Raw genomic sequence first — 26,731 nt, 5'->3', positions numbered from 1 at the left:
GTAGGCCCATGTCTATGAAGTACTTGTTCTTTTGTAGGGATTCTATTCTATCATGGATAACCTATCATGTTAAAACCAAAATCTTCAAAGGAATTTTTAGCTTCCAGATTTGACCAAATATGGGGTTTGGACTCCGAGATAGGAAAGCCAACGATGCATAAATTTTGTGGTATAAGTTCTGTTACCAGTGAGCTCCCATTACAGCTTCACTTCTTTCAAGAGTTGGCAAATGTACATATAGAGATGCAAGTTTATTTGAATTTTCACGACTCAGGTTCTTTCAGTAGCTCGAAAGATAGCATACCAGGACAAATAACCATCTTACAGGTCGGAAAGGAATACATGCATTGGACACACATAGATAAATTGTTCTTTTTTCTCCCTAAGAGAAGAGGGACACACAAATAGTAACCAAACAGTCACTACAGAAGCATTACATGAACGAATAAACTTCTCCCAGTTACACTGAAATGCTCAAGACTGCCTACCAAAGATTATTCAATAGCACGTAGTACATATATGGGAAAGGATAGTTTACTCACTGTGAAGGGGCGCACCTAACACGGTGATCACCTTACTGAAGCGCTCCGAGGTGATCTGTGCCCACTCACAGACCCTCGGTAAAATTCTTTCGAGGCCTTTATTCCACGCATAATAATTACCCGCCCATATTGTGTTTGTGACCTTTGATTCTATCGTCAGCTGCTCAAGAACACAAGCATTTCCCAAGACACAACACGCCAGCTCAATCTGAGCCTTGTAACAGCGAAATCCGCTCATGAAGACCGTCTTGAGATGATCATGGCGGCGCATACCCGCCACCTCAGCACTGGAGACACCACTGGATATCATATAGAACATCTGCATTGGAAGATTGCAATCATTTGGTCAAACTAATCCAACTACAGTTCTTTTCTGAAGGTCCATATATTAATCTTTCTAAATAAATAAAATTGCACTCGCATGCAAGTGCAATGTCTCCAGTCCGGGTGCAGCATCCAAACAATGGGCCAGTTGAAGAACTTCATTATCGTAATTTGCTTCTCTACAATTTACACTTAGTTGGCAAGTCATATGCCTCAAATGCATAAACATGCCCTGTGGTCTTGCTGGCAGCTTCTGCAACTGAAACATGACCCGGACAAAAAAGATGACATAACAGTAACACCAATTTTGAAGAACTATCTATGAGGTAAGCAAAAAGAAAAAAGAAAAACTAGGCAACCTGTGCATATTTTGATATAACAGCTTGCATATGTAATATCTTTACGGGCAAAATGCTTGGAACTGCAGTGAATGTGTGGGTCACTGCTTTAGTGGCCATAAACATTATTGTTGCCTTCTCTAATTTTGAGCAACCATGAAGCACTATAGGGATCACTTCCCCTCTGTACTCAAAATGAGCAAGATCAACAGCATGAAACTCAACCGTCTTGATATCCCTTGTACTATCAATTAGCAAATGTTGAAGTTTATCGAGTTTGTGTGGTACGCTTAAACTAGTAACACGAGAGCAGCTGATGATCTGCAAGTCCTCAAGTGCTGAACACTTTGCAAGCAAGCCAGGAAAATCCCCGAATATCTGAACAGATTTCAGAACAAGCTTTCTGAGTATTGTAAAGCCACATATTCCTGAGTGTGGCTTTATAGAAACAGCAGCGAGAAACAATGACTGCACAAATGAGCTATCTTGAGCATCTAAGGCCTCAAGAGGGAAGTGGTGAACTCCATATAATGGACCATCAATTATTAGCAGATCAAAATGTATTATCTTCGCCTTTGATGAAGTGGCAAACGAAATCCACCTGTCAAGACGATCAGAGTCTTCTTTGTGCAGGCCACACCTGACGCTGAACTTGTTGACTCATATCCCACTGTGCTGTTGAATAACCGAATCTACAGTCTCAATGAACTTTGCTTGCTTTATTTTGGTACTATCCTGAGCAGCGAACTCGTCATCGCTGTCAGAATCCGGATCACTGAGATCATCAAAACATAGATTACAGTGGAATCTCCAGAGCATTTTTCAACTTGTTGAAACAATGCTTGTCCTCACGGCCTCTTCCAGTGGCAGCAGTGACATTATAACAGGTTGAACCTCCTGCGACAAGAAAGGATATGAACTATAGGTGGGTTGAATTTTGACTAGAACTCACGGCCACCGGTAGACAAAATGAGGATGAAAGTGTATATATTTGAAAAGAGAAATCCGATGCAAACTGCAATTTTTTTGCAGTAGTTTCACTCAGTCCTTCATGATCTTTTCCAGAAAGTTGATTCGTATTCAGCCTGATAACAAATTAAAAGCAAGATGCCCTAAAACATGAGGCAGGAAAATCATGGAGTGGTCAGTAGTTGAAGCCCCGAGGCAACGACTAAAACAGAACACCAAATATTTCCCCTCTACAGGTTCAGATCCGTGGAGAACACAGCAGGCATCACACCAAAGATCAAATTTTCCAGTAAACACTTTATTTCCCTTGCTGTAATGGTAGGGGGGAAACAGAGTAACTGAGCTGACGGAATGGAAGTTAGCAGCCACTTACCGCAGGCAGGTCCTCCATCCGGAAGGACGGCGCGTCGGCGGCGCCGAGCTGGTGCTCCAACCTGGTCAGCTTGCCCGCCACCGCGGCCTCTTCCGTGGGCTGCTGCAGTGAGGGAGGATCCACAGGTTAGTTAATGGCGACAGGAACCCCGCGTCAGCAATGGATCGATCTGTCAGAAACCCCTGCGGGAGAGGAGAGGAGAGAGGATGATAACGCAACTTACTTCCTGATCTAGAGGAGGAGGAGGAGGAGGAGGAGAAGAGGCTGCTTCGTCTTCGCCGGCTCCGGCCATCGCTGTTGCTGCTCCAGTCCGCCGCTTTCCCTGTAACCTCGTGAGGAAGTGGAGGTACCCAGCGGCCAGCGCTGTGTACCACAAAAATGTTGGTTTTTACCTCTTAGAAAATACCGATTACAACATGGATATAGACGCACCATACCAAATTATCAATACATGCACATTCATAATATGTCTACTGAAGAATGTGGTATCAGAGTATCAAGATAGATGAAGTTGTCACAAACGTCTTGCTGCGGACACAAATATAGTCTCCCGCAGAAAGATTATTCTACATAAATAAAACACATCTTCATGTGTTTTGACTCTAAAAATCACCGATTTAAATGTATATACATTCTTGAAAATAGACGAGGACATGCAAGTTAAGCATATCTTTACCTCGGGTCGCATGAGCTTCCAAAAAAAGAGGGACAAAAGTTTTGCCCGAACTACTGAGAAGGCTGCTTTGCACGGCCATGTATAGAGCCGCACAACTAGATTTTCATCTATCTATTGATCGAGAGGCAAGGTAAGAAATATTTTAACTTTTTAGGAATGACAATGTTGTTCATTAATAAATACGGTCTACCATATCAGTTCTAGAAACCTTACGTCGTCAACGTGGGACAAAACCTTACGTCGACGTGGTTGTGGCGTATTGTCTTCCTTTTAGCGGGTAAGATCATGCGGCTACGGTCGAAGCAAAATCAAGCAAAGACACCGGTGACAAGGCGGATAAGACTTCTCGACGGTAGCCACCACCCGTGCACTTAATTGTCTCTGAATTCTGATGATTTACATGAGATTTAAACATTTGATTATGTTTAATTTGAAATATAACTTGGATTAGTTTAATGCTCATGCGTTGCCACGGACAAACAAATGGATATATCACGAGCCTCTTGCTTCAGCTCTCCTTTGGTCATTGTGCCATTGCTTCACTATGTTGTCACCTGGCTCCAAATTCATTTGTGTTTTCTCCAAGTCTACCAAATTGACGTCATCATTTTAATCCCTAACCCATGTAGTAACAAGTGAATCTATCATGAGCCGCTCGACTTCAGCTCCTCGGTCATTACGTCGCCATTTTCCTACATTGTCACCTGCTCCAAATCCGTATGTGCTTATTCCAAGTTCGCCAAATTGCCATAGTCATTCCCATCGTCCCTAACTTCAAATGGCTTGCATAATATTCATCCATAAATTCAAAAATTGCCCAAAACAAATTTGTAATGTTATGCATCATAAATCTCAAAGTCCCTTCCTTTTATTTTTTTAGCATTGCAAGAGAGCTGGTAGCTCCACTTGTATAAACCCTCCTACCCCAAGATTAAAATCACCCATACAAAAAGAATAGCCTAACACTTTACGTCCTCTTAATGATTTGTTGCTCTACCACTAACCCTAACATAGCCCAATATCACCAAGGACACCTACACGCCCGTGCCTTCAACTTGTCTCTCCCATGTCCCTACCACTTGATCCATTGGTGTGTTCGTTATAAGAAAGAAGCTTCACAAGATATTGAATGCACTGCAGTTTACCGAAAAAGGCTTTCGCCCCGCTTTATAAATAAAGCAAACCGCCCAAAGCACACATACAAGGTCTAGTACAGAACACACACACCCGAGAAACACACCGAGATCCGAAGGTTCTGCTGAGGGCACAACTCAACAAGCTCAAAGAAAATAAAAAAAAGCACATAAAAGGCCGAAGCCAAGGCGAGCGTGCGCCAAGCATCTAGTCAGGCTCAGGGGGAGCGGAGGGGGCGGCGGCGACAGGCGGACCGCCATCGAACGAATATCGGCGATGAAGGCGGAGATGGCGTCCCTGTCCTGAGGACGGCTAAGCGGCCGCCAGAGCTGCAAGAAACCAGACAATTTGAAGAGAGCGTCAGTAGCCCGACGAAGCGGAGAGCGCTGAATCACAAGCTTATTGCGAATCGTCCAGATGGTCCACGCGAGAGCACCAATCTCTAGCCACCTAATGTGGCGAGTGGGCAGGGGGGGCAGGTCTGGAGTTCGGCGAAGAGGTCAGGGAAGTTGGTGTGGCACCAGTTACCACCGACCGCCTCCCTAAAGCAACTCCACATAAACTGGGCTGAAATGCAGTTGAAGAAGATATGGTTCGAGTCCTCGGGGGTACTGCACAGCGGGCACAAGTCGGAACCCGGACCATTGCGCTTGCGGACCTCAACCCCGGAGGGGAGCCGACCGCGGATCCACTGCCACATGAAGATCCGGATCTTCAGAGGAACGCGAATGGGCCAAACAGCAAGGAGGGGGGCGGCGCAGTGGAGGGGGCGATGGCTGAGTAGAGGGACTTGGTGGAGAATTGCCCCGAAGGATCAAGGCGCCACCGGACCTCGTCCGGGCCAGAATCGACATCCGGCTCATGAAGGGCGATGCAATCCAGAAGTTCCTGCCAAGCGGCAGCTTCCGGAGGCCCAAATGGCCTCCGGAACGCGAGGCGCCCTAAGTCAATAAGGCCCGTTCGACGGAGATCGTCGGGATGACAGCGATGAAGAAGAGATCGGGGAACCGAGCTGCGAAAGGGGAGTCGCCTGCCCAGCGGTCAAACCAGAACATGGTCGCAGATCCCGATCCGACCGCTATGGAGGTCCCAATACGGAGGACGGGGAGCAGCTGAATGACCGACTGCCAAAACTGAGGTCCCAATGCACTGCAGTTTACATGGACCAGTCAGCAAAAAGCTTGAAAAGATGTGGTTGCTTGATGTATTAAGCAGGTCCCTTAATTAGGCCTAATAGGAGATCTCAGAATCCCTAGCCAGCCAGAAATGACATTTTCACAAGCATCACAAAATGTCACCAGGACAACTATCTAAGACTTAGTCCAAAGTCTTTTCCAGGTCGAGTGATAGAAGTAAGAAATCCTGTAGGCAAGGATACAAACGTACTTTTTTTTGCGGGGTAAAAGGGATTGTATTACTCAAGAGCCAAGAAGGTCCTCCCTACACAAGCTAGGGATATTGTCCGGGCCGGAGCGGAGCCAGACCACAGTACGGTCTTCCGTCCTTCCAAAGTTCGCCAACGCATGGCTTACATTATTCTGCTCTCGAGAAATATGAATGACATGACACTCCCTTTCACTCATAAGATGCTTCACTTCCGAGACCACCATGGCGTACTGTGAGCGGTCTTGTCTTGAGGCATTGATCAGTTGCACTGCCTGTAGACTATCGCACTCGACGATAAACGGCAGCTCCGTCCATTGGAGGGCCAAAGCTATGCCCTCCATGCACCCAGCCAGCTCGGCATGTAGAGGGTCCGGGCACGACCATAGCGAGCGACACGCGGAGAAAATAATGGCCCCTTCCTGGTCACGGAGCACCATTCCCGCCCCGGCCCTCCCGTCATCATGGGAAAAGGAGCCGTCGACATTCAGCTTAGTCCAGTTGGCGGGTGGGGGACTCCATTTGTGTGCTCTTCGTGGCACACCTCCCACTTGCGATATAGGCTGCTCTGCACCTTCTTGTTGGATGGTCATCTTCCCTTTGTCCCAATCTCCCTGCGGATACTGCTGGATCCCGAGCAGTGAGGTTACGTAGCTCTGCAAAAAGCGGCGAGATACCTCCACAGGCGGCGCCGGTTTGTCATGAGTGATCTCGTTGCGCACATGCCAACATCTCCACAGCAGCATAATCAGGCGCAGCCGATCCCCTTCATTGCTTTCTGCAATTAGGTTCAGGAGCCACTCCGGGCCGGTGTTCCGGACTGACTCGATGTCCGGTATACTCCACACCTCCGCCATAGTTCGCCACAAATGCACCGCCCGAGGGCACCTGCAAAACACATGAAAAGTGTCCTCGCGCTCGAGACCACATAATGGGCATATATCAGTAACCTCCATGTGTCGACTGAATTTATTAGACCATGTGGCAAGGGAATTAGTAGCCAAACGCCATGCAAACACACGCACCTTAGGAGGAGCAGGGCACCTCCATAATAATGCCCAGACGGCACGTCGCCCGTCCGGTGCCCTGCTCGCTGCGACTGAAGAGGGACGAAGTTTGTCCTCAAGCGCCAGCCGGTACGCGCTACGTACGGTGAAGATACCGGTACGTTCTGCACCCCGTGCAAGGAAATCTGCCCCCAGCCTAGGGGACGCTTTAATCTTTAGTATCTCCTGAACATCAACGGGCAAAAAATACTGTTGAAGTAGGGTTCCGCGCCATGCACCATGCTCTTCTAGGAGCTTTGAGACTCGGCGGAGACGGCACCTTCCCTGTTGGGTAATTGGTGGCCGACCAACAGGATGTGGAAATACAAACGTACTGACTCCAGTTTAATAGTAAAGATTATGAATTAACGTCTCCTTGAGCTAGCTCTTTTCTCCTTGTTTCTAATTCCTTGTAATCTTTTCCTTCTCGTCAAATTTCAGTAACAAACCAAATTTAGTATAACAGTAACAAGTCAAGTATTATAGTAAAAAAGAGCAGTAGAGGTCAGTTTTTAGTACAACCGATATTATATTATAAACAAGTCCGAAACGAATAAAATCACCTAAGCGGGATGAAACCAGGAATATCATCTTATTTTATTAGTAGATACTAGCAAAAGGGCCCGTGCGCTGCAACGGGATGAAAAAAATTCATAATCTCCAATGACCATAATTACATTTTGTTGCATCATCGAGATACACTATCACTCTCAATTTCGTGAAATCAGGAACAATTTTTTAAAACTCATGAACATTTTAAAAATTCATGAACACTTCTACAATTTTTTGAACATTTTCTAAAAATTAAGAACTTTTTTCGAATTCATCAACATTTTATACTATTTGCAAACTTTTTCTAAAACTTGTGACAATTTTTTAACAATTTTCTTGAATCGGTGAACATTTCTAGAATGGACGAACATTATTTTGGAAATTAGTGAAACAAATTTTGAAATACATGAACTTTTTTTGATTTAGCAAACATTTTTTGAATGCATGATCATTTTTTGAATCAGCAAAGATTATATGAAAGAAATAACTATTTTATAAGTCTCGAACAGTTTTTGAATTTTCAGGATATTTTTTCGTTCATGAACGTTTTTTCAATTGGTGAAATTTTCTTCAATTTCATTATAAAAATAATCACGTGAAATTTTTCAAAATCATTAACATTTCTTTATTTCCCGAACATATTTTATGAAAATTTCGAACAAGCAATTTTTTATAAAATCGCAAACATTTTGTGATTTATAAATATTTTAGTTCAATGTTATATATATATTTTAATTTTTTTTTGCAGTCGCAAACTATTTAACGTAGGAAACAAAACAAAAAAGAAAAGTTAATAAAATTAAAAAAATATAAAATAGGCCGCGCGGACATAGCCCGGCCCAAACCGGTGTGCTGCGTGTTCCCCATCGCGCAGAGCACAGTATACGAGGTCCATACTGCATGGGAAATTTTATGGAAAATTTCCGTGATGTACCGCAAGAACCAATAGCCTCTTTATTATTACTAGCAAAAGTGCCCATGTATTGCAGCAGAAAAAAATTCATAATCTTCAATGGCCATGACCATATTTTGCTGCATCATCGAGATACACTATCACTCTCAATTTCATGAAATCATGAACATTTTTTAAATTCGTGAACATTTTTACAAATCCTCGAAAATTTTCTAAAATCAAGGACATTTTCTAATTCATGAACATTTTATTCTTTTTTCAAACATTTTTTACAGATTATGAACATTTTATAACATTTTTTGAATCACCAAAAATTTCTAGAATTGACGAAGTTTTTTTTTTGAAATTGATGGAACAATTTTTGAAATTCATGAACACTATTTCGATTTAATGAACATTATTGAAATGCATGATCATTTTTGAATCAGTGGACATTTTACGAATGAATAAACTATTTTGTAATTGACAAATAGATTTTGAGTTTTAAGGATATTTTTTCATTCATGTACATTTTTTGAATTGGTGAATATTTGTTCAATTTCATTAACAATTTTTAATACACGAATTTTTTTAAAATCATGATTTTTTTCCTTCAAATTTCTTTTTCTAAATTTCGAACATATTTGTATAAGCAAACATTTTTTTCTAAAATCGCGAACATTTTTTGAATCCACAGACATTTCATTATTTATTAAAAATTTTATTTCAAAATACTAATTTTTTAATGCTCAGAATTTTGTGAAGTCTCAGGATATTTAAAGTAGAAAAAAATGAAAATAAAATAAAAATAGAAACAAAATTAAGAAAATAGGCCGCCCAAACTTGGGTCGGCCCAAACGGGCGTGTTGCGTCTTGTCTCAGCGTGCAGAGCGTAGTATAGGAGGTCCCTACTGCATGGGCCGGCCCAGGCCGGGGATTACTTTGTGTAAAACGGTTTTTTATCACTTATAAGTGACATTGGTGGCTAATATTTTGAAGCTTCGGGGGCAATTTCCGTAAGCATATGTATAGATATAGAGGTATATATAGATAGATACAGATAAAGTTATAGGTGTTTCTTAAAAATAATCAAGCAGTGGGCGGTGAAAGGAAGGAAATCTAAGCGACACTACTATTCTCCTCATGCTGGTTGTAATCAGCGGCGGAGCTTGAGCCGAAAATATGCCTAACACAAAGGAGTATATACATGTTTTCTTGTGAGCTTGGGGGGGCCATGGCCCATGTTGGCCCCATGTAGCTCCGCCACTTGTTGTAATAGTAGTATATATGCACTACGTACCTTCGTCCTAGTTTATTGACCTTTCTTGTATTTTGTGTCAAATTTTGACCATAAATTTAAATGATAAAATATGAATGCATATCATAAAAAAATATATCCTTCGATTCATATTTGTACATATTTTTCAATGAGTTTTTTTTCAGTGACATGCATTAACATTTTGTTAGTTAAATTTAAAGTTAAAATTTAGCACAAAATACGAACGGGATCAATAAATCAGGACAGAGGTAGTAGTATAATCGAGTAGTATCATAGGTAGTCTTATATATTGGCATGCATGACAAATAGTAGTATAGAATTTATTATGAGACGGTATCATAATATGATACTCAACCTTTTTTAAATTTAATTTTACGTCATCTCATCAAAATTGCCTAGTTGACATGTATGATACTAGCTATAATACTCCCACTACGACCAGCCTCAAAACAAGTGGAGTATTTTCATGATCATGGCATGAACGATATACACTAATCGGACAATTTCCTTTTTTTTAAGGAAAGGCCATCATGGCTAGCTTTATTAATTTAGATCAAAATTGCATCGTTCACTAGACTATTTACAACACACCCCGGTGGTTCGTCAATCAACAACCTGAGAGTTTATTGAAAAACTAAACTTTTTTTTTACGATCATTAAAAAAAAACTAAACTTAGCTAGCCCAAACACTCCGCAAAGACTGCTGCCGAAGCATCCCATCACTGAGTTTGTCCTGTACAAAATTGGATGACTTCAAGGGAGTCTGATTCTGCTTGCACTCGATTAAAGCCTAGAGAGTTGGCAAGTTGAAGACCATCACGCATTGCTCTGGCCTCCATAGCTGTAGCATCTGGAGCAAAATCATTGTATCTATGTTGGGCAGCCAGAAACTGTCCCTTCTCATCTCGGATTATTACAACTGTCGCTCCTCTACCTGCATCCTCATGAAAGGCAGCATCGACATTCACTTTGACAAACCTTGGACAGATTCATCCATGCTCTTGTTCCTCCCTGTCTAGACTGGACAGATTCTAAAAAAAGAGAGAGTATAGACTGGACAATTCCTAGTTACCCCGAACGTAAATAACAGAAAATTAGCCCCCCAATATAAGCAAGTTGATCTGGGCCATTGCTTTTAAAAAAAAGTTTATCTGGGCCATCCGTGTCTCTTCTCCTTGTTCAATCACGGCCGTCCGTTATCTGAATCGGCGACGACCGAAGAATGACAGTAGCAGCCATCCGCCCCTGCCACTATCTCCTCCCGCCGCCACGCGCCGCCGCCACCGGCTGCTCGTCGAGTCCTAAGGGGAGGTGCCGCTTGCCGTCGCCCAGGCCCCGGCGCTCTCCAGCCCCAGCAGGCCTCCGCTGCACCCGTCGCTGCGTCGCGGCAGCGGGCCACAGATCGCGCCGGCGGCGCCTCACATCTCCTCCTCCTCCTCCGGTGGTGCCCGGGAGGCGCGTCCGCTCCCAATCCGGCGCGGACCCGACAGGCCGAGGAGGATTGATTGTCCACGGAGCTGCCCAGCGACGCGACGCCGCACGCCTTGGTAACTCGATTTTCCGATTCTGTTTCCATGTCTGTCTAGCTCGCGCATATCAACTCAGTGTCATATGTGTTGCCGCGGCTTGCTGACCAGATTAGTTTACCACGGCATCGTATTTGCCGCAGGCTGATGAAATTAGAAACATTGGATAATGGGCTTTCGAATGCTGGGAAAACAAATGCGGCTTCAACTGATTATAAGATACTTAATCATGTTGGTGGTCATTTAGAAAGTTTCAGTTTTTAAGTTTGCAGTTGTGCTCTGATGTAAGAGAGAGGCTGCCTGAAACCTTGGACCATCTTAGCTAGCATTATAGGTGATTTTGCTTAAAGGGTAATCTGGTTCTCAAATGTTCAATTTGTATTGAATGTTCAATAGTTCTTCTGATTTTTTTTTTGTGTGTGTGGAATTGCAGGCAGAAGTAGCAGTTGTGCCAAATTCTACATTCGTATATGGTATTAAGAGGAGGTATTAGTGGTGGGCTGATTCTCTGGGAGAATGGAACGTAATGACCTTCGGATGACAATCCACTCCCATGGCGGCGACATCAACCACAGCCACGGTCACGCCGCTGTTAATCCACCTACTGCGCGGCGCCACCGACCACGCGTCTGTAGCCGCCACCCACGCAAAGCTGCTCAAGGTCGGCACCGCCTCCGCTGTCTCATCTTGCAACCACATCATCGCTGCTTACTGCCGATGCGGCGTCACTGCCCGCGCTCACGACCTGTTCGATGGAATGCCCGAGCGGGACGTCATCTCCTGGACAGCCCTCATGTCTGGGTACTCTAGCACCGGCCGACCTCGCCTTGCTGTTTCCCTCCTCCGTGACATGTCTCACAGCGGTGTGCCACCGAATGCCTTCACCTTCTCGACTGCCGTTAGCGCGTGCGCACGCCTTGCTGATGCTGGACTTGGGCGGAAAGTGCATGCCCGTGCTGAGGTCGAGGGCTATGCGTCTGATGCTGTTGTTGCCACCGCGCTCATTGACATGTATGGCAAGGCCGGAGATGTGGAGACTGCACGTGCAGTGTTTGATGGTATGGCTGCTCCGGCGAGGAATGCAGTTTCATGGGGCTCGATGCTGTCTGTATACGCGCAGAATGCGCTTGGGCGTGAGGCCATCCAACTTTTTGCCGAGTTCAGAACGAAAAGCAATTTCATGGCGCCCAACCACTTCATGCTGTCAAGTGTTGTGAATGCGTGTGCAGGTGTTGGGCGGCTTGGAGTTGGCAAGTCTGTGCATGGGACAGTCCTTCGGTTTGGGCATGGATGCAATGGCGTGATTGTTGTAGGCTTGGTTGACATGTACTCCAAGTGTGGATTCTACGAGTACTCAAGAAAGGTATTTGACAGGATTGAGCATCCATCGGTCATCTGCTATACCTCCATCATCGTGGCAGCAGCAAAGTACGGTCTTGGGAGGTGCGCACTCACTTTTTTCAATGAGATGATCGATCGAGATGTGCTACCGAACAGTGTTACACTGCTTGGCGTCATGCATGCTTGCAGCCATTCAGGTCTTGTTGATACTGGCCTCCATCTCCTCCACTCCATGCAGAGCAAATATGGCATCCATCCATGCGCCAGCCACTACACATGTGCGGTTGACATGCTCGGCCGAGCAGGACGGCTTGAGGAGGCATTTGAGCTGGCCAACGAAGCGCAGGTTGAAGGCCGTGATGCCCTCATGCTGTGGAGCTCATTGCTGTCAGCTTGCCGGACACATAGGCGCTTAGATCTAGCCACCAGGGCTGCCCACAGAGTGTCAGAGTTCAACCAAGATGTAGCAGGTGCACTGGTAGTGATGTCAAATGCATACACTTCAGCCGGCCAGACTGACAATGCTGCTGCTGTATGGTCGAACATGAGACGACGAGGCATACAGAAAGACCCTGGGTGCAGCTGGATTGAGATAAAAGACATACCGTACGTGTTCTACGCCGGATTGGTATCACCCGCCGGTGCAAGGGCAGGTGAAGTGATGATGTTGCTTGATGAGTTAGAGGGTAAGATGCGGGAGAAGGGTTACAAGGGTGGACTAGGTAGTACCAGAGTCTTTGATGCTCATGAAGAGGATGGAGAGGACGGGAAAGGCGAGATGGTTGGAGTGCACAGCGAGTTATTGGCTTTGGGGTTTGGTTTGCTGGTTACCCCCAAGGGGATGACCATCAGGGTGATGAAGAACCTGAGGATGTGCTGCGACTGCCATGACGCGTTCAAGCTCATAAGTGACATTATGGAGCGTGAGTTTGTTGTGAGGGATCTGAATAGATTCCATCACTTCAAGATGGGGTCATGTTCTTGCAATGACTACTGGTGATTCAAGGCTGAAAGCAAAGTGATTGTCAACTTTGTGAATTGTGATACAGAGGGAAAACAACAAATCTTTGAGTATTCCACAAGAAAGTCAAAGGACAATGTCAAAATGTTTGAGTGCACAACGAATCTTGACATTCTTCCAAAGGGAGTCAGCGGCAAGATTTTGTTGACCATAGTCTCCATGGGCATGGACTTATCACATTTGCACAATATGAGCCCGACTTATTCCAACAAATCATTTGAATTCTTTTTAGAAGATATGCAACTCATCTTACAAAACCCAAAAGGTTAAAGTGGTGAGGAACTGGGATTGTCTCTGGCTTTTGGCACTTCATAATTCATACCCTGGTACAGTGTCCAGCATGAGTATCTTATTGTTCTTTAAGAGTATTTCAGTTGAGTTACAAATCTTATGATAGGTCGGGACAATCTCTTTAAATTATTCATGTAATCATGCAGGAACTTACATGCCTTTTTCTAGGTATGTAGTTTGCTATCCCTGGTGCTAAGTAGCTTTTTGGTCATGCTCTGTTGAATCATAGCTATGGCTTGATGCCTTGGTTTGATCTTTATGCCCGTATTGAATGCCCCGTGATTGTGAATATCTGCATTTTTTTTAAGGTTTAGACTGGGGTGTGTATTTACTGTTTATTTGTGACGACGGCATAGATGTTTTTAAGCTTGCTTTACTGCTAAGTATGTTATGTTGATATAATCTTGAGGTGCTAAATATACCGTATATCATTTGAGCATGAAGATTCATTCAAATGAACAAGGAGTCTGAGCCCTGTGCCTTGTGAATGATGTCATATTGTCACATTGTTCATCAGCGAACTCGAGGCACATAGCACCGCATGTTTTATGTAGCTTGTGCTGATTAGTCCAACTAATCCTGATGTCTCATTTTGTGATTAGTTGTTTCGATGGGAATACTGAATTTTTTCCTTGAGCTTAGTTACACAATTTGCATGAACATAATCTCAATCAAATATTAGTTTTTGTTGTCGGTCTGAAAGAATGACCTCATGTGGTTGCTGGCAGGGGTAAGAAGCTGATCACCAAAATGTCTGAGAAAGTGGCTGCTAGAATACTTTTATTTGGAGTTGTGAAGAGTACTGGCCATGTTACAAGCTCATCAGCTAACTCAAAGGCTGGCGAGAGGTTTTCAGCCTATTGCCTGGAGAGATTGTTGTCGCTTCTCTTGATGGATTCGGTACGTGATCCCCTTTTATGTCATACTTCAGGCCTACACTAAAAATAATTAATTACTGCTGCCTCTCATCATACAAGGCTGTCATGTTAGTCGAGCTATCGGTTACTGCAGTCATACGCATAATGAACTCGCTGCCATAGTGCTACACTGCTAGCGAGTAGTGAGGTATGCCTCCCAAGAATATGACCATAAAAGAGGGGCGGGGGGCTAAAAACACTTAACTATAGATAGAAATAGTACTTAAAATGTCTGTTCCCATGTGAGACTTCTCTTTTTATTCTTTTAAATATGCACATCAACAGCTGCAGATATTGTTGCATGAAATAAATCTTGTTTGACTGGTTAAGCGATACTTCTTTTGTCAATAAATCAGTTTGATTTTTTTAATTATTTTTGTTGCCAAAAGTTGCTGAAAACGCAGACAAATTTAGATGAAACCAAGATTATTCTAATACTAGTGCTATATAAACCAATATGTTCCCTTGCAGCCTAGGCTTTCCATATTGTTTTGGTGATTGTTCATGAAAGATGTTGTGTGCATTGCTGAAATTCAACAACATTATTTTGTGGTGTGTGGGAGCTTAACTCTGCCAGTTGACTCCTTTCTTGCATAGGTTCTTCTGTTCTTGGGCCATCACTCCGTTTCATTGCGGCCTATGTTGAACACAATGTTGGTGCCACTTGGACATTGTACTATGTATGCGCCAAAGAGCTATAACTTGTTGCAATGGAGCCAGCCACGATGCAGAAGCTTCCAAGAAAAGACACGTGCCAGAATTAACAAAGGTCAACTAGATAATATGGATGTATGCACAGATTGCTTTTTGTGTAGTGCAGAACAGAACTGCAGATAGGTCATTGGTTGCTTAGTTGTTTAACAAAGGAGATAGATGGATGAGGCTCTTCACTTATGGGACTACTGTATGGTACAGAGGTGAAGAGCCTATGAAAAGTGTGAACACAATATAGTACTGCTGTAGCGTCATATGTTTATCCATTACAAATGTACTGGCCGGTGCCTGCTGCTTTAACATGATTAAATTAATTAATCCTCTCCTTTCTGTGCTCATTAATTCCTGAATATAAGAGTAGTGGTGGTAGTTGTTGAGGAGTAAATAATTAAGCTCAGCTGGGATCTCGTTTGTGCATGTCTAGTCAGTAGTCAACTATCAGTCTTAAGGTGCTCAGATAGTTGTATTCATTCATTCTAATCCATCTGCTGGTTTGTGGAGTTTGGTTTGATCTGGCATATCACCAGCCATGAGTAACTGCTTCGCGAAGCCAACCTCTAGGAGCGAGGGCGAGATCCTCCACTCGGCCAACATCAGGAGCTTCACCTTCAAGGAGCTCAGGACAGCCACTAGGAATTTCCGGCGGGACAGCATCCTCGGTGAGGGCGGCTTTGGAGTGGTGTACAAAGGGTGGGTCGAGGAGAGCACCTTCGCCCCGGCCAGCAGCGACACTGGCATGCCCGTTGCCGTTAAGAGGCTCAGCCAGAAAGGCATCCAGGGCCACAGGGAATGGCTGGTCAGTACTCACCACCAATCATCCCAATTCATTTCATCTCTTCAATTCTGCATGTATGTACATCCACAATCAACATGTCAATGAAATTTCTGGATACATTATTACCGAATGATATGTTCTTAATTTCTGGATCTGTTTCTGAATCCCATGCAGGCTGAAGTGAATTACCTTGGCAGATTGTCGCATCCCAATCTGGTGAAGCTCCTAGGCTACTGCCTCGAAGACGTGCAGCACCTACTTGTCTACGAGTTCATGCCACAGGGAAGCTTGGAGAACCATCTTTTCGGGAGTAAATGCAATTTCTAACTCTCTTCTAGCCTTCCGTTGATCGGTCAACATGGCCCAGCTTAGTTACTACTGGGTGAAATAGTGGTTAGTGGGATAATAACAACTTTGATTGAATGGTGACGTAGGGAGCTTAAATTTCCACTCACTGTCATGGAATGTGAGGATGAATGTTGCTCTTGGAGCAGCTAAGGGGCTTGCGTTCCTCCACAGCGACAAGGCCAACGTCATCTACCGCGATTTCAAGACGTCAAATGTTCTCCTTGATTCGGTATGTTTCTGTTTTTGCCTTCTAATTTGATTGAGAAAACAATTTGTTCAGTACCTTGTTGATGCTAGTTGTGTTGACTGGTGGATTGCAGAGCTACAGCGCAAAGTTGTCTGATTTTGGGTTGGCGAGGGATGGGCCAAACGATGATGAGAGCCATGTCTCTACAAGGGTCATGGGCACAGATGGATATGCAGCCCCTGAATATCTGGATACAGGTACTTTACATCAAATGAACAGATAGCTTAATTTGTTCTTCAAAGTCATGACCGGATTAGCGTAAATTTATACCTTCAATTTATTGAGTATATTTAGCATTGGGGAGATACTAGAAATGCCCTGAACTTTCAGTATGATAATTTTGATGTCGTCATGAAGCACTGTGAGAAGCAGCAAAGAACACTATTAAAATCCTTGGGTTGGGCGCTGAGGTCTTGAGGAGGTCATATTAGTTAGTTGCAGCACAACTGCTCCAATTTGTCATGGTTACAGGCCTAACTGGACCCCTTCACCGCATGCACTAAACCAGATTGATTAAGTATCACCACCACTTTAATTGTAAGGGAGTAGCAGGGGATCGATCCATAAAAGAATCCTGCATAATCTTGCAGCTAGATAAGCATCCATGTACTTTGTACCAACCGGTCAACGGCGGCCAGTACATGTTCTTTTAGTTTAGTTGTTTGTTCCTAGCCTCCTAGGTAGGGATGAGCTGTGTAGTGTAATCCCCATATAATATTGCTAATGCGTATGCTAATCCATGTTGGGTTATATCCAAGCTGGATCATTTGTCTGTTCCTTTGCAGCATCTGAAAAAACAAATATGATTTTGACGCCTATGGAATCTGCACCCTTGGAAGGAGGAGTATCTAGTTGGGTCTTTCTGAATCTTTGTTTTAACAGGCCATCTGACGACGAAGTGCGATGTGTACAGTTTTGGTGTGGTGCTCCTGGAGATCCTATCCGGCCGGCGAGCCCTGAGCAGGAGCCGTCCGTCCAGCGAGCGCAACCTGGTGGAGTGGGCGCGGCCGTACCTGAAGAGCAAGCGACGCATCTCCCACATCCTGGACGCGCGGCTGGACGGGCAGTACTCCCTTGGCGGCGCGCAGAAGGCTGCTGCACTCGCGCTCCGGTGCATCTCCATCCACCCGAGAGTCCGGCCGGGCATGGAGCAGGTGGTGGTGGCGCTGGAGCAGCTCGAGGACGACAAGGAGACTGTGACGAGTGGTCAGGGGAAGGCAAATGGCGGCGGCACATGCGGCTTCTTCAGGATGTGTAGTGGTGGCCGGCAGCAGCAGCAGCAACCGTAGCCCGCGGTAAGGCGGCTGCACGGGTGAGCACTGATAAAGGATTCATTGTAACGAGAGATGATTTATTAGTGCTTCTTGCTTTTGCAAATTCAGGGCTTTCATTTTTCTTTTCTTTTTTGCTTCTTTGGGCACGGTGATGACTGGTTGAGTTTCTGTTTTGAGGCAACTCCACTGTGTCGCTGGTTTCCCGGTAGAAATGAGCTCAAAAATAGCATGAGAAAATGTCTTTACTTCCATGGATGGATTGATCAATGATGCATGGTAATCAGACCTGATGTTAAATGGTAATCAGTTATGAACTGAACCACTACCGAACTGAACTGTACTATATTTCTAACTGTTTGGTTATCTTGTACATGTTTCCTCCAAGAAATGCTGAAATTCTACCAGCTAGAAACATTTCTCTCATAATAATTTTTCCGTTTCAAAATTGATAGTTATTTACATCCCACAGGAAAATCAAAGGATAATATTGGAGTTGCATAACAAATCTTGACATAATTCAGAAGTAAATCAGCAGCAAGATTTTTTTTTCCACAGACATGGACGTTCGCATTTGCTGCACACTATGGATTTGGCATAGTCCAACAATCATGTTAATTCTTTTTAGAAGATACTCAACTCATCTTGAAAAAAGGTTAACGTGGTGGAGTTTAAGGAACTAGGATTGTCGTCTATGGCTTTTGGCACTTCATAATTCAAAGATAGATTAGTATATCGTTATTCTTTAAGGGTATTTCATACTTTCAGTTGAGTTAGAAAATCTTATGATCATTAGGGACAATCTCTTTAATCCTTCCTGTAACCATGATGGCACTTACATGCCTTTTACTAGTTCTGTTGTTTGCCATCCCTGGTGCTATACTGCTATGTAACTTGTGTTCTTGCTCTGTTAAATTGTAGCTATGGCTTGATGCCTTGGTTCGATCCTTATGTCATATAGGTAGAATCCCAAGCATTCGTATCAAAATGGCCCGTGATTGTGGATATTTGCATTTTGACTGGATTTTCACCATGGAATGTATTTATTTCTAACGATGACCTTTCTTTTTAAGCTTGTTTTACTGCTATGTACATTATGTTGATATAATCGCGAGCTGGTAAATACTCCCTCCGTTCCTAAATATAAGTCTTTTTAGACATTTCAAATAGATTACAACATACGGATGTATGTAGACATATTTTAGAGTGTAGATTCACTCATTTTGCTCCGTATGTAGTCACTTGTTGGAATCTCTAGAAAGACTTATATTTGGGAACGGAGGGAGTACATCATATATCATTTGAGCATAAAGATTCATGTGAATGAACATGGAGTCTAAACAGTGTGCCTTGCAGGTACTGTCACACTGTTCATCAGCGATCTCGAGGTACCTAGCACCACATGTTCTATGCAGCTTGTGCTTATTGGTCCAACAAATTCAGATGTCTCATTTTCTGAGTTTTCTTAATGAGAATATTGAATTTTGTTTTCCTTGAGCTAATTTACACAATTTTTATGTACATAATCTTGATCGAAACATTAGTTTTGTTGTTGATGGCAGGCTTAGAAAAGTGTACTGTTATTTGGACTTGTGAAGAGTGCAGTGACTACTTTACAAGGTCATCAGCTAACTCAAAAGGCTGGCGAGAGGGTTTCAGCTCATTGCCTGGAGAGATTGTTCTTGCTTCTTTTGATGGATTTGGTATGTGGTCCACTTTTTATGTCATACTTGAGGCCTATACACTAAAAATAGTTAGTTACTGCTGCGCTTCTGCTTGTATAAGGTAGTCATGTTAGGCCAGCTATCAGCTACTGCAGTCATCGTAGTTAGTATGTAGTACAGGTGGCTGATGGGCGCTCGCCACCGTGTGATGCCATCATACTCCAAAGAGTGAAAATGGTTATAGTTTAATTCGCATGCTGGTTGACCCTACCCCAATATGGCAGAGTCAACCAAAATATTTAGTCCTGGGAGCACATTGTGTTATGCACTTGCTGTTGTTGTTGTCAAATAGTCTCATACCAAATCATGCATCTCATGATCTGCTCTGCTGTGTCTCGCCGTCAGGTGTGTTGAAGCTCTGTGTGCCTGAACACCATTCTTAAACCCTGTAACAGGGGAACTACTTACTTTTTTGTGGTATTCGATTTTACGTCATCCGGCTTGTGTATCTTGTACTGGTTTCAACAAGAAAGATACATTTGGGACGCCATGGAATTGCCGGGAACGAGAAGGATGCATTGCTTGCCAGGTTCTGCACCATCAAGGCCGCCGCTGCTGACCTCCGAGCGAAGCATGGCAAGAGCAAGTAAGAGTCTGAAGTTAGCCCCAGCTGACGTGCTCCAGCTTCGTGTGCTAGAAACCAAGAGCAGATTGCCACCATGATGAATTTGATGATGTCCTTGTACCGATGTGTTTCCGAGTGGAATCTTGTTGATGGAAGGTCGAAGCATAGGGAAAATGGTGGTAGAGCGTGACAGAACATCTAAAAAATCAGGGTGGTTATTATTTTTCTTATTGATAACATGCATCAACATAAAAGTAAAACGTTAGTTTGTTCATGGCCATCTAAGTTTATTCTTCTTGTACTGATGTGTTTCTGAGTCGCTGTTGTTGAGTTATGGAGTCTAGTTGGTTGTGCTTTTATATTAAAAGGACTTGTACCTCTAACCAAGAAATATTCAATCAACATGTATGTAAATATAAATTGTTTATTCTAAGGGACTTTTTAAGTTTTTAAAAGAACTTTGTATGTTCGGAAAGAATCATCGGAAATTTTTCCTCCGAGGCTTGTATGATTTTCAGGATTAGAATCTCTGGGATTTTTCGGCATGGTTCAGTTTATACACTTCAGATGGGGAAATTGGGCTTAGCTACTGTTAAGTTGCTTAAATTTTCACCTTTTCCGTTTCCAATTTAGTTTCTTGTATTGATTTTAGTCTCCTCTACCGTGATTAGAACCTCATGTTGTAAAAGCATTTGTAGTGACCAGGTAACCAACAGCTGCATGCGGCAAGCGGCAACTTCTCCAACGCCCGCCGTCCACCGTCGGCCTGGGAGAAGGAGATTGGGGAAGAATAGAAGGCCAAAGAGGTAGAAAAAGAACTGGTGGCTGGACAATGGCACCTTGACACCGCCGTGAGCTCCCTGCCAAGCAAGCTTCCACTTCCTTTTCTGCCTATTAGACCTTCTATTCTTCTTTTCCTTTTTGCACTTCCACTTCCTCTCCACTTTGGAGGAGGAAGAAGAAGGTTGTGACACTCACCTTCGCTTCCTAGGATGATTACACACGTACACGCATGCCATGTAAAACGTACCAAAAACCGCTCCAAGTAAATTTAATTTTGCGTACATGTTCAGGCAAGCCAATCAAGTGTGCTTTGTAGAGACATTTCATGTCCAACCGAGAGACAGATAGTTTTACTTCTTTCACAAGAGTCAGCAAAGGTAAATGAATAAAAAGAAAGTCATGATTCTGTTCGAGCTTTTATGCTACTACACACAAAATAACCTCTCGTTCCAAGCTTAAAAAGGCATAGGTGATGAAATGATAATTTGACGATACACATATGAGGAAAATGATATACACGTACTCACTCTGAAGGGGCATCTAAGACAGTGATCGCCTTACCGAAGCGCTCCGAGGTGAGCCATGCCGATTCATGGACCTCCGGTAAAAATCTTCCTCTGACGCCCATATTCAACAAGATAGCATAACAGCATATCTTGGTCAAGACCCGTGGCTGTATTCTCATGTGGTGGTGCTTGGGTCAATCCACATCTAGGCACAATCTGACTTGGTTGACAACGTCACCTTTCCCAGATTCGACGGGTCACATTGTGTTCCACGGTTGGGCAACGATCAGGCGGTGGCGCTTGCAAGAAAATTCCTCGTCTTCCTTTGTCCCATTATTCAGTTTAATATCCATGTTTTGGATTCGTTCTTTGACATCCTTTTTTTTCCTTCTGAATTTTCTTTTATGAAGAAGGGTGGTTGTTCATCCTTCGTTTTGTTGATACCGGTACTTGCAGAAACCAAACAAAAAAAATGAGTTTTGCCCATCTTTATCGGATCATGTGTTTAAGTTTTCATTACGGGTTGTCAATCAAACACCTTCTATGTTCCTCTCCTCGTGCATGTGCATCCTCAAGTCCTCAATCCTTCTCCTGCTGACCATCTTTATGGCGAGGTCGATGCGGTGTGCCATCTCCAACTTTCGGTGACAATTTGTGTGCTTGGGTGGCATTCCGCCCAAACAAACCAAAAATTTATGCCCATGTTGAACCGCTACAGTGAAAACCCCCTCCGGGAGCCTTTCTTTGCCCCTACAACATGCTATAGAAAACCATGCTCATATGTGGTTGGGGTAGCAAACGAGCACGGTTTTAGAGCATGCATGTTCATACGGGTGCGGGGTGCCAGCCATGTAAAATGACATGCAACAAAATTTGTGTACATGTTCTGTATGGCCCAAGACAGCCTAGCGCATACTAGAAGATACGTTCCATTTTCACTGAAGATACAAACCTAGAGATAGTTTTGCTATTTTGTAAAAGAAAGACTATGCTGGTCATGATTTATGGATATCTACTGGAAGTAGCCAGTTCAACATAAGAACATCCAACCATCCAAGCCAATAACACAACACACCGGCTATAGCTCGAAGAAATGTAGAAAACAAGCACGCACACAGAAGCGACACCACCCAACATTAACCTTAAAGATGAATGACAATATGGTTTGATGGTTCATAGATGAGGAAATGATACATGCTTACTCACTCTGAAGAGGCATCTAAGATGGTGATCGCCTTACCGAAGTGCTCAGAGGTGAGTCGTGCCCATTCACGAACCCCCGGCAGAAATCTTCCTTCGACGCCAATATTCTCCAGGCCAGGATTAGGGCATATCCAGGTCGCGATCCAGGGTTGTAATCTCATGTGCTCAAGAACACAAGCATTTTCCAGGAGACAATACGCAAGTGCCGTCTGAGCCGTGTAACACCGGAACCCGCTGATGTCGACACTCCTGAGATGATCATGGCGATGCATGTGGGGACCTTCCTCCTCCACGAAATCATCAGGCACCGAAACATTACAGTGTGAATACGTCATCTGCATTTGGATGTTAGCAACCACTCAGTCAGAAACAATCCAAGTACGGGTCTTAACTATACCAACAAAATGCCACTCACATCCAAGTGCAACGTCTCCAGTTGTGGTGTGAGATTTAGACAACAAGCAAGCTGAAGAACTCCATTGTCAGCCTTTGGTATGCTAGAGATGATAGTTAATCCGCAAGTCATGTGCCGCAAATGCATAAACATGCCATGTGGTCTTGGTGCCACCTTCTCCAACTGAAACATGATAGGGAAATACGATAATATTAGAACACAGTTTCAAGAACAATGAGGTAAGCAAACCAGAATAGATAAATAGACACCAGGTAACCTGTTCATATGCAAGTACATGAGCTTGCACACTTAGTGTATTCACTCCCAAAATGATTGGAACATCATTGAACACATGGCTCAGTCCTTTACTACCTTCAAACATTATTGTTGCCTTCTCTAATTTTGAGCAACCATGATGCACTATAGGGATCACTGGCCCTTGGTACTCAAAATGAGTTAGATCACCAGCATGAAACTCAACCATCTCAACATCCATTATATCAACTAGCAAATGCTTGAGCTTATCAAGTTGGCGTGGTATGCTCAAAGTTGTTACACCGGAGCACTTGATCATCTCTAGGTCCTCGAGTGCTAGCAAATTTGCTAAAAAGCCTGGGAAGTCTCCAAATATCTCAACATATTTTAGAACAAGTCTTCTGAGTACTATGAAGCCACGTATGCCCGAGTGTGGGTTTATAGCAACTTCAACAAGAAACAATGACTGCACAAATGAGCTACCTTGAGCATCTAAGACCTCAAGAGGAAAGTGATGAACTATGTCGAACGGGCAATCAATTATCTTCAGATTAAAATCTATTATCTTTGCCTTTGATGAAGCAGCAAAGCTAACCCATCTGTTAAGATGTTCAGAGTCCTCTTTGTGCAGGCCACACCTAATGCTGAACTTATTGATTCCTAGCCCACTATGATGTTGAATAACACAATTTACAGTCTCAATGAACTTTGCTTGTTTTATTTTGGTACTATCCCGATGAGTAAACTCATCATCAGTGTCAGAATCCATATCATTGCGGCTGTCAAAACATAGGTTACTATGGAATCTCCAGAGCATTCTCCAACCTTTTGAAACAATGCTGGCCCTCACAGCCTCTTTAAGTGGTAGCAGTGACATTATAACAGGTTGAATCTCCTACAACAAGAAATGATGAAAATGTTCAGGTGAGTTGAATTTTGACTAGAACTAATTGCCATTGGTAGACACAATGAGGTGAAAGTGCATATATTTGAAAGAGAAATTTGAGCAGATGCAAAAAATATTTTTTTTGTAGTTTCACCGAGCATTTAATAATATTTTAAAACAAGTTGATGCCCTACTCAGGAGGAAACAAATTATGCAAGACAACATAAACATTGGGCCTCACTCACAAAAAAATATGAAGCATATATGTATGGGAATATTTTAGTAAATACTTAATTTTGGTTGCTTTCAGTATAAGGAAAAATGAAATACAAAACAAATGGAATGGAGGTTACGGTAGGAAGGTCCTCCATCCGCAATGGCGGCGGCAAGTTGGGCATATCAGTGACGCGGTGGTAATGGTCAGATCTACGCAGCTTGCCCGTCGCTGCCTCTTCCATGGGTTGCTGCAAGGAAGGACAAATCAGAGGTCAATGGAGAAAGGGATTCCAAATCGATCGATCTAGAGGAAACACCTACGGAGGAGGGATATGGTGGAGGATGATATCGCCGCTTACCCGCAGATCTAGAGGGGGAGGAGGAGGTACTACTTCCTCTTCTCCTGTTCTGGCCATCGATACCCTCCGCATTGACGAAAGGCCGGGGTAGTTTAGTCCATTTTCCATTGGGTGGGGGTGGGGGGTTACATTTGGGCACAAACCTTTGTGGGCACATTGCTGGCACATTGATGATTTGCCCTTTTTATTTGATTTCAGCCAATTTCAAGTTTACACCACTGGCGTAGCTCTCTGTAGGGCAAGGTAGGGTGGCCACCCTACCTTGATTCATGTGATGTTTCTGCACATATACAGGTATACGCATGCATAGGTATCGCCGACCGGCCGATGGGAAAATCGCTTGAAAAAGGAAAGGTGAAAAAATCACTCAAAAAAGGGAAAGTGAAAAAGCCTGATGATGTCCTTGATGTTGGGCCATGAGCAGCCGCCTTATTGGGCTGCAGGCTGCAACGGCTAGCGTCTAGCCGGCTGACAAACGAATCAAACAAAACACACACCATGTGCACATGCTGACAGGGGATCTCCTATACCGCGTGCTGAGCACTGGGAGGAGACATAGCGCGCACTCCTAGCTCCCCAACCGCGCGTTTTTGGGTCAGCCCATGTGTGCGGCTGTCAGTTTCTTATTTTTTTCTCTTTTCTTTTTCCCTTTTCTTTTTTCTAGTATGGTTTTATTTTTGTCTATGTTAATTAAATAAATTGGGATATCAAAACATTCCAAATTTTTCAAAAATTTTGCATTTTGGAAATATTCAAGAAACCATAAAATATTCGCAGATTCAAAAACTGCTTGCATATTCAAAAAATGTTCATAATTTTCAAAATATTCATGTCAAAAATTTTGCATTTTGGAAATATTCAAGAAACCATAAAATATTCGCAGATTCAAAAACTGCTTGCATATTCAAAAAATGTTCATAATTTTCAAAATATTCATGTCTTCAAAAAATGTGATGAAATTGCATAATTGTTCGTAAATTTAAAATGTTTTCATGATTTTTCAAAAATGTTCAGAAAATTCAAAAAATGTTCATGAATTACAAAAATCTTCATTGATAGGGAAAATGTTCGATGATTCAAATAAAATTCATGTATTCAAAAACTGTTCATGCATTGGAAAGATGTTTGTCAAAAAAAAGTGAATTACAAAATTTGTTCCCCCATTTCTGAAAAAATTTCGTCGATTCAATTTTTTTTTGCAGATCCAAAAAATGTTCAGAGGCTTAAAACACATGTTCACAATTTCTAAAAATGTTTGCAAATTTGTGATTTCTAAAAATATGTTCGTCAATTGAAAAAATGTATATTATTTTTAAAAATATTCGCAAATTTGTGGAAAACATTAACGAATTTGAATTTTTTTCATGATTTCAAAAAAATTCAAGAGTTCAAAAAATGTTTATGATTTGAAAAAAGTGTTCACCCTTTGAGAAAACGTGTTCACAAATTTAAAAGATGATCAAAAAACGAATAATAATAGAGAATAAGAAATAAGAAAGATAGGAAAAATAAGAAAATAAAGAACAATGAAAATAGAAAAAAATAGCGTAAAAGAAAAAGAAAAGAAAGGTCGGGAAAAATGAAACAACCGTTGGGTTACGGGCCATCTAGAACCTTCCCAAAACCGGTGGGGAAGAAGTCCGAAATGGGCCGGCCCAAAAAGAATCATAGGCTGTCGGGGTACGGGGGCTAGGTCGCTCGTTCGCGCTGGAGACACCCACTGACAGGTGCACGCGACTCACTTGTCTCAAAAAAAAAAAGGTGCACGCGACTCACGAACCATAGCGGCTAGCGAAGTAGGCTACGATGGCCGAGGCGACAGCCAGGATGGAGAGGCAAGCCAAGCGATGGTGGTCGGCACCCACATGCCACAACGGTTCG

The 26,731-nt window shown here is 43.2% G+C and overlaps 3 protein-coding genes and 1 pseudogene across 11 annotated transcripts; 2 read left to right on the top strand and 2 right to left on the bottom strand.

Annotated features, from left to right (window-relative positions):
• Positions 1–361: 361 nt before the first annotated feature.
• On the bottom strand, positions 362–2,893 carry LOC125519462 (uncharacterized; annotated as a pseudogene).
• Positions 2,894–10,696: 7,803 nt separating this feature from the next.
• Positions 10,697–13,375, top strand: LOC125518756 (Tetratricopeptide repeat (TPR)-like superfamily protein). 3 transcript variants are annotated; one of them, XM_048683611.2, is made up of 2 exons: positions 10,697–11,055; positions 11,468–13,375. In XM_048683611.2, the coding sequence occupies exon 2, from the start codon at positions 11,588–11,590 to the stop codon at positions 13,373–13,375; it is 1,788 nt and encodes a 595-aa protein (XP_048539568.1). In that variant the 5' UTR covers positions 10,697–11,055; positions 11,468–11,587. The 3 variants fall into 3 exon arrangements, with proteins under 3 accessions (XP_048539568.1, XP_087392087.1, XP_048539569.1); XM_087535961.1 differs by lacking the exon at positions 10,697–11,055 and adding an exon at positions 11,253–11,368; XM_048683612.2 differs by lacking the exon at positions 10,697–11,055 and adding an exon at positions 11,259–11,385.
• Positions 13,376–15,847: 2,472 nt separating this feature from the next.
• LOC125518757 (receptor-like cytoplasmic kinase 176) lies at positions 15,848–21,263 on the top strand. Of its 7 annotated transcripts, none has more exons than XR_007288083.2 (8): positions 15,848–16,114; positions 16,268–16,403; positions 16,528–16,670; positions 16,762–16,885; positions 17,571–18,000; positions 19,316–19,347; positions 19,522–19,662; positions 20,029–20,700. XR_007288083.2 is itself a non-coding variant. In XM_048683614.2 (6 exons), exons 1-5 carry the CDS (start codon positions 15,848–15,850, stop codon positions 17,975–17,977), a joined length of 1,077 nt encoding a protein of 358 aa, XP_048539571.1. In that variant the 3' UTR covers positions 17,978–18,000; positions 19,316–20,855. The 7 variants fall into 7 exon arrangements, 2 of the variants coding, with proteins under 2 accessions (XP_048539571.1, XP_048539570.1); XR_007288084.2 differs by having other exon boundaries at positions 19,504–19,662; XR_015611132.1 differs by lacking the exon at positions 20,029–20,700 and adding an exon at positions 20,947–21,263 and having other exon boundaries at positions 19,316–19,662.
• A 1,271-nt stretch (positions 21,264–22,534) lies between these two features.
• LOC125519463 (putative F-box/LRR-repeat protein At5g54820) lies at positions 22,535–24,929 on the bottom strand. Its single transcript, XM_087535757.1, has 5 exons — positions 24,851–24,929; positions 24,629–24,739; positions 23,412–24,284; positions 23,156–23,317; positions 22,535–23,075 (listed from the first exon to the last, which is right to left on the bottom strand). The coding sequence occupies exons 1-5, from the start codon at positions 24,920–24,922 to the stop codon at positions 22,740–22,742; spliced, it is 1,554 nt and encodes a 517-aa protein (XP_087391883.1). The 5' UTR covers positions 24,923–24,929; the 3' UTR covers positions 22,535–22,739.
• Positions 24,930–26,731: the final 1,802 nt, after the last annotated feature.

Source organism: Triticum urartu, chromosome 7A (genome assembly GCF_056163025.1).
Source record: "Triticum urartu cultivar PI428250 chromosome 7A, HENAU_Tu73, whole genome shotgun sequence".
Classification (NCBI taxonomy): domain Eukaryota; kingdom Viridiplantae; phylum Streptophyta; class Magnoliopsida; order Poales; family Poaceae; genus Triticum; species Triticum urartu.
This window is presented reverse-complemented; position numbering and strand designations above follow the sequence as displayed.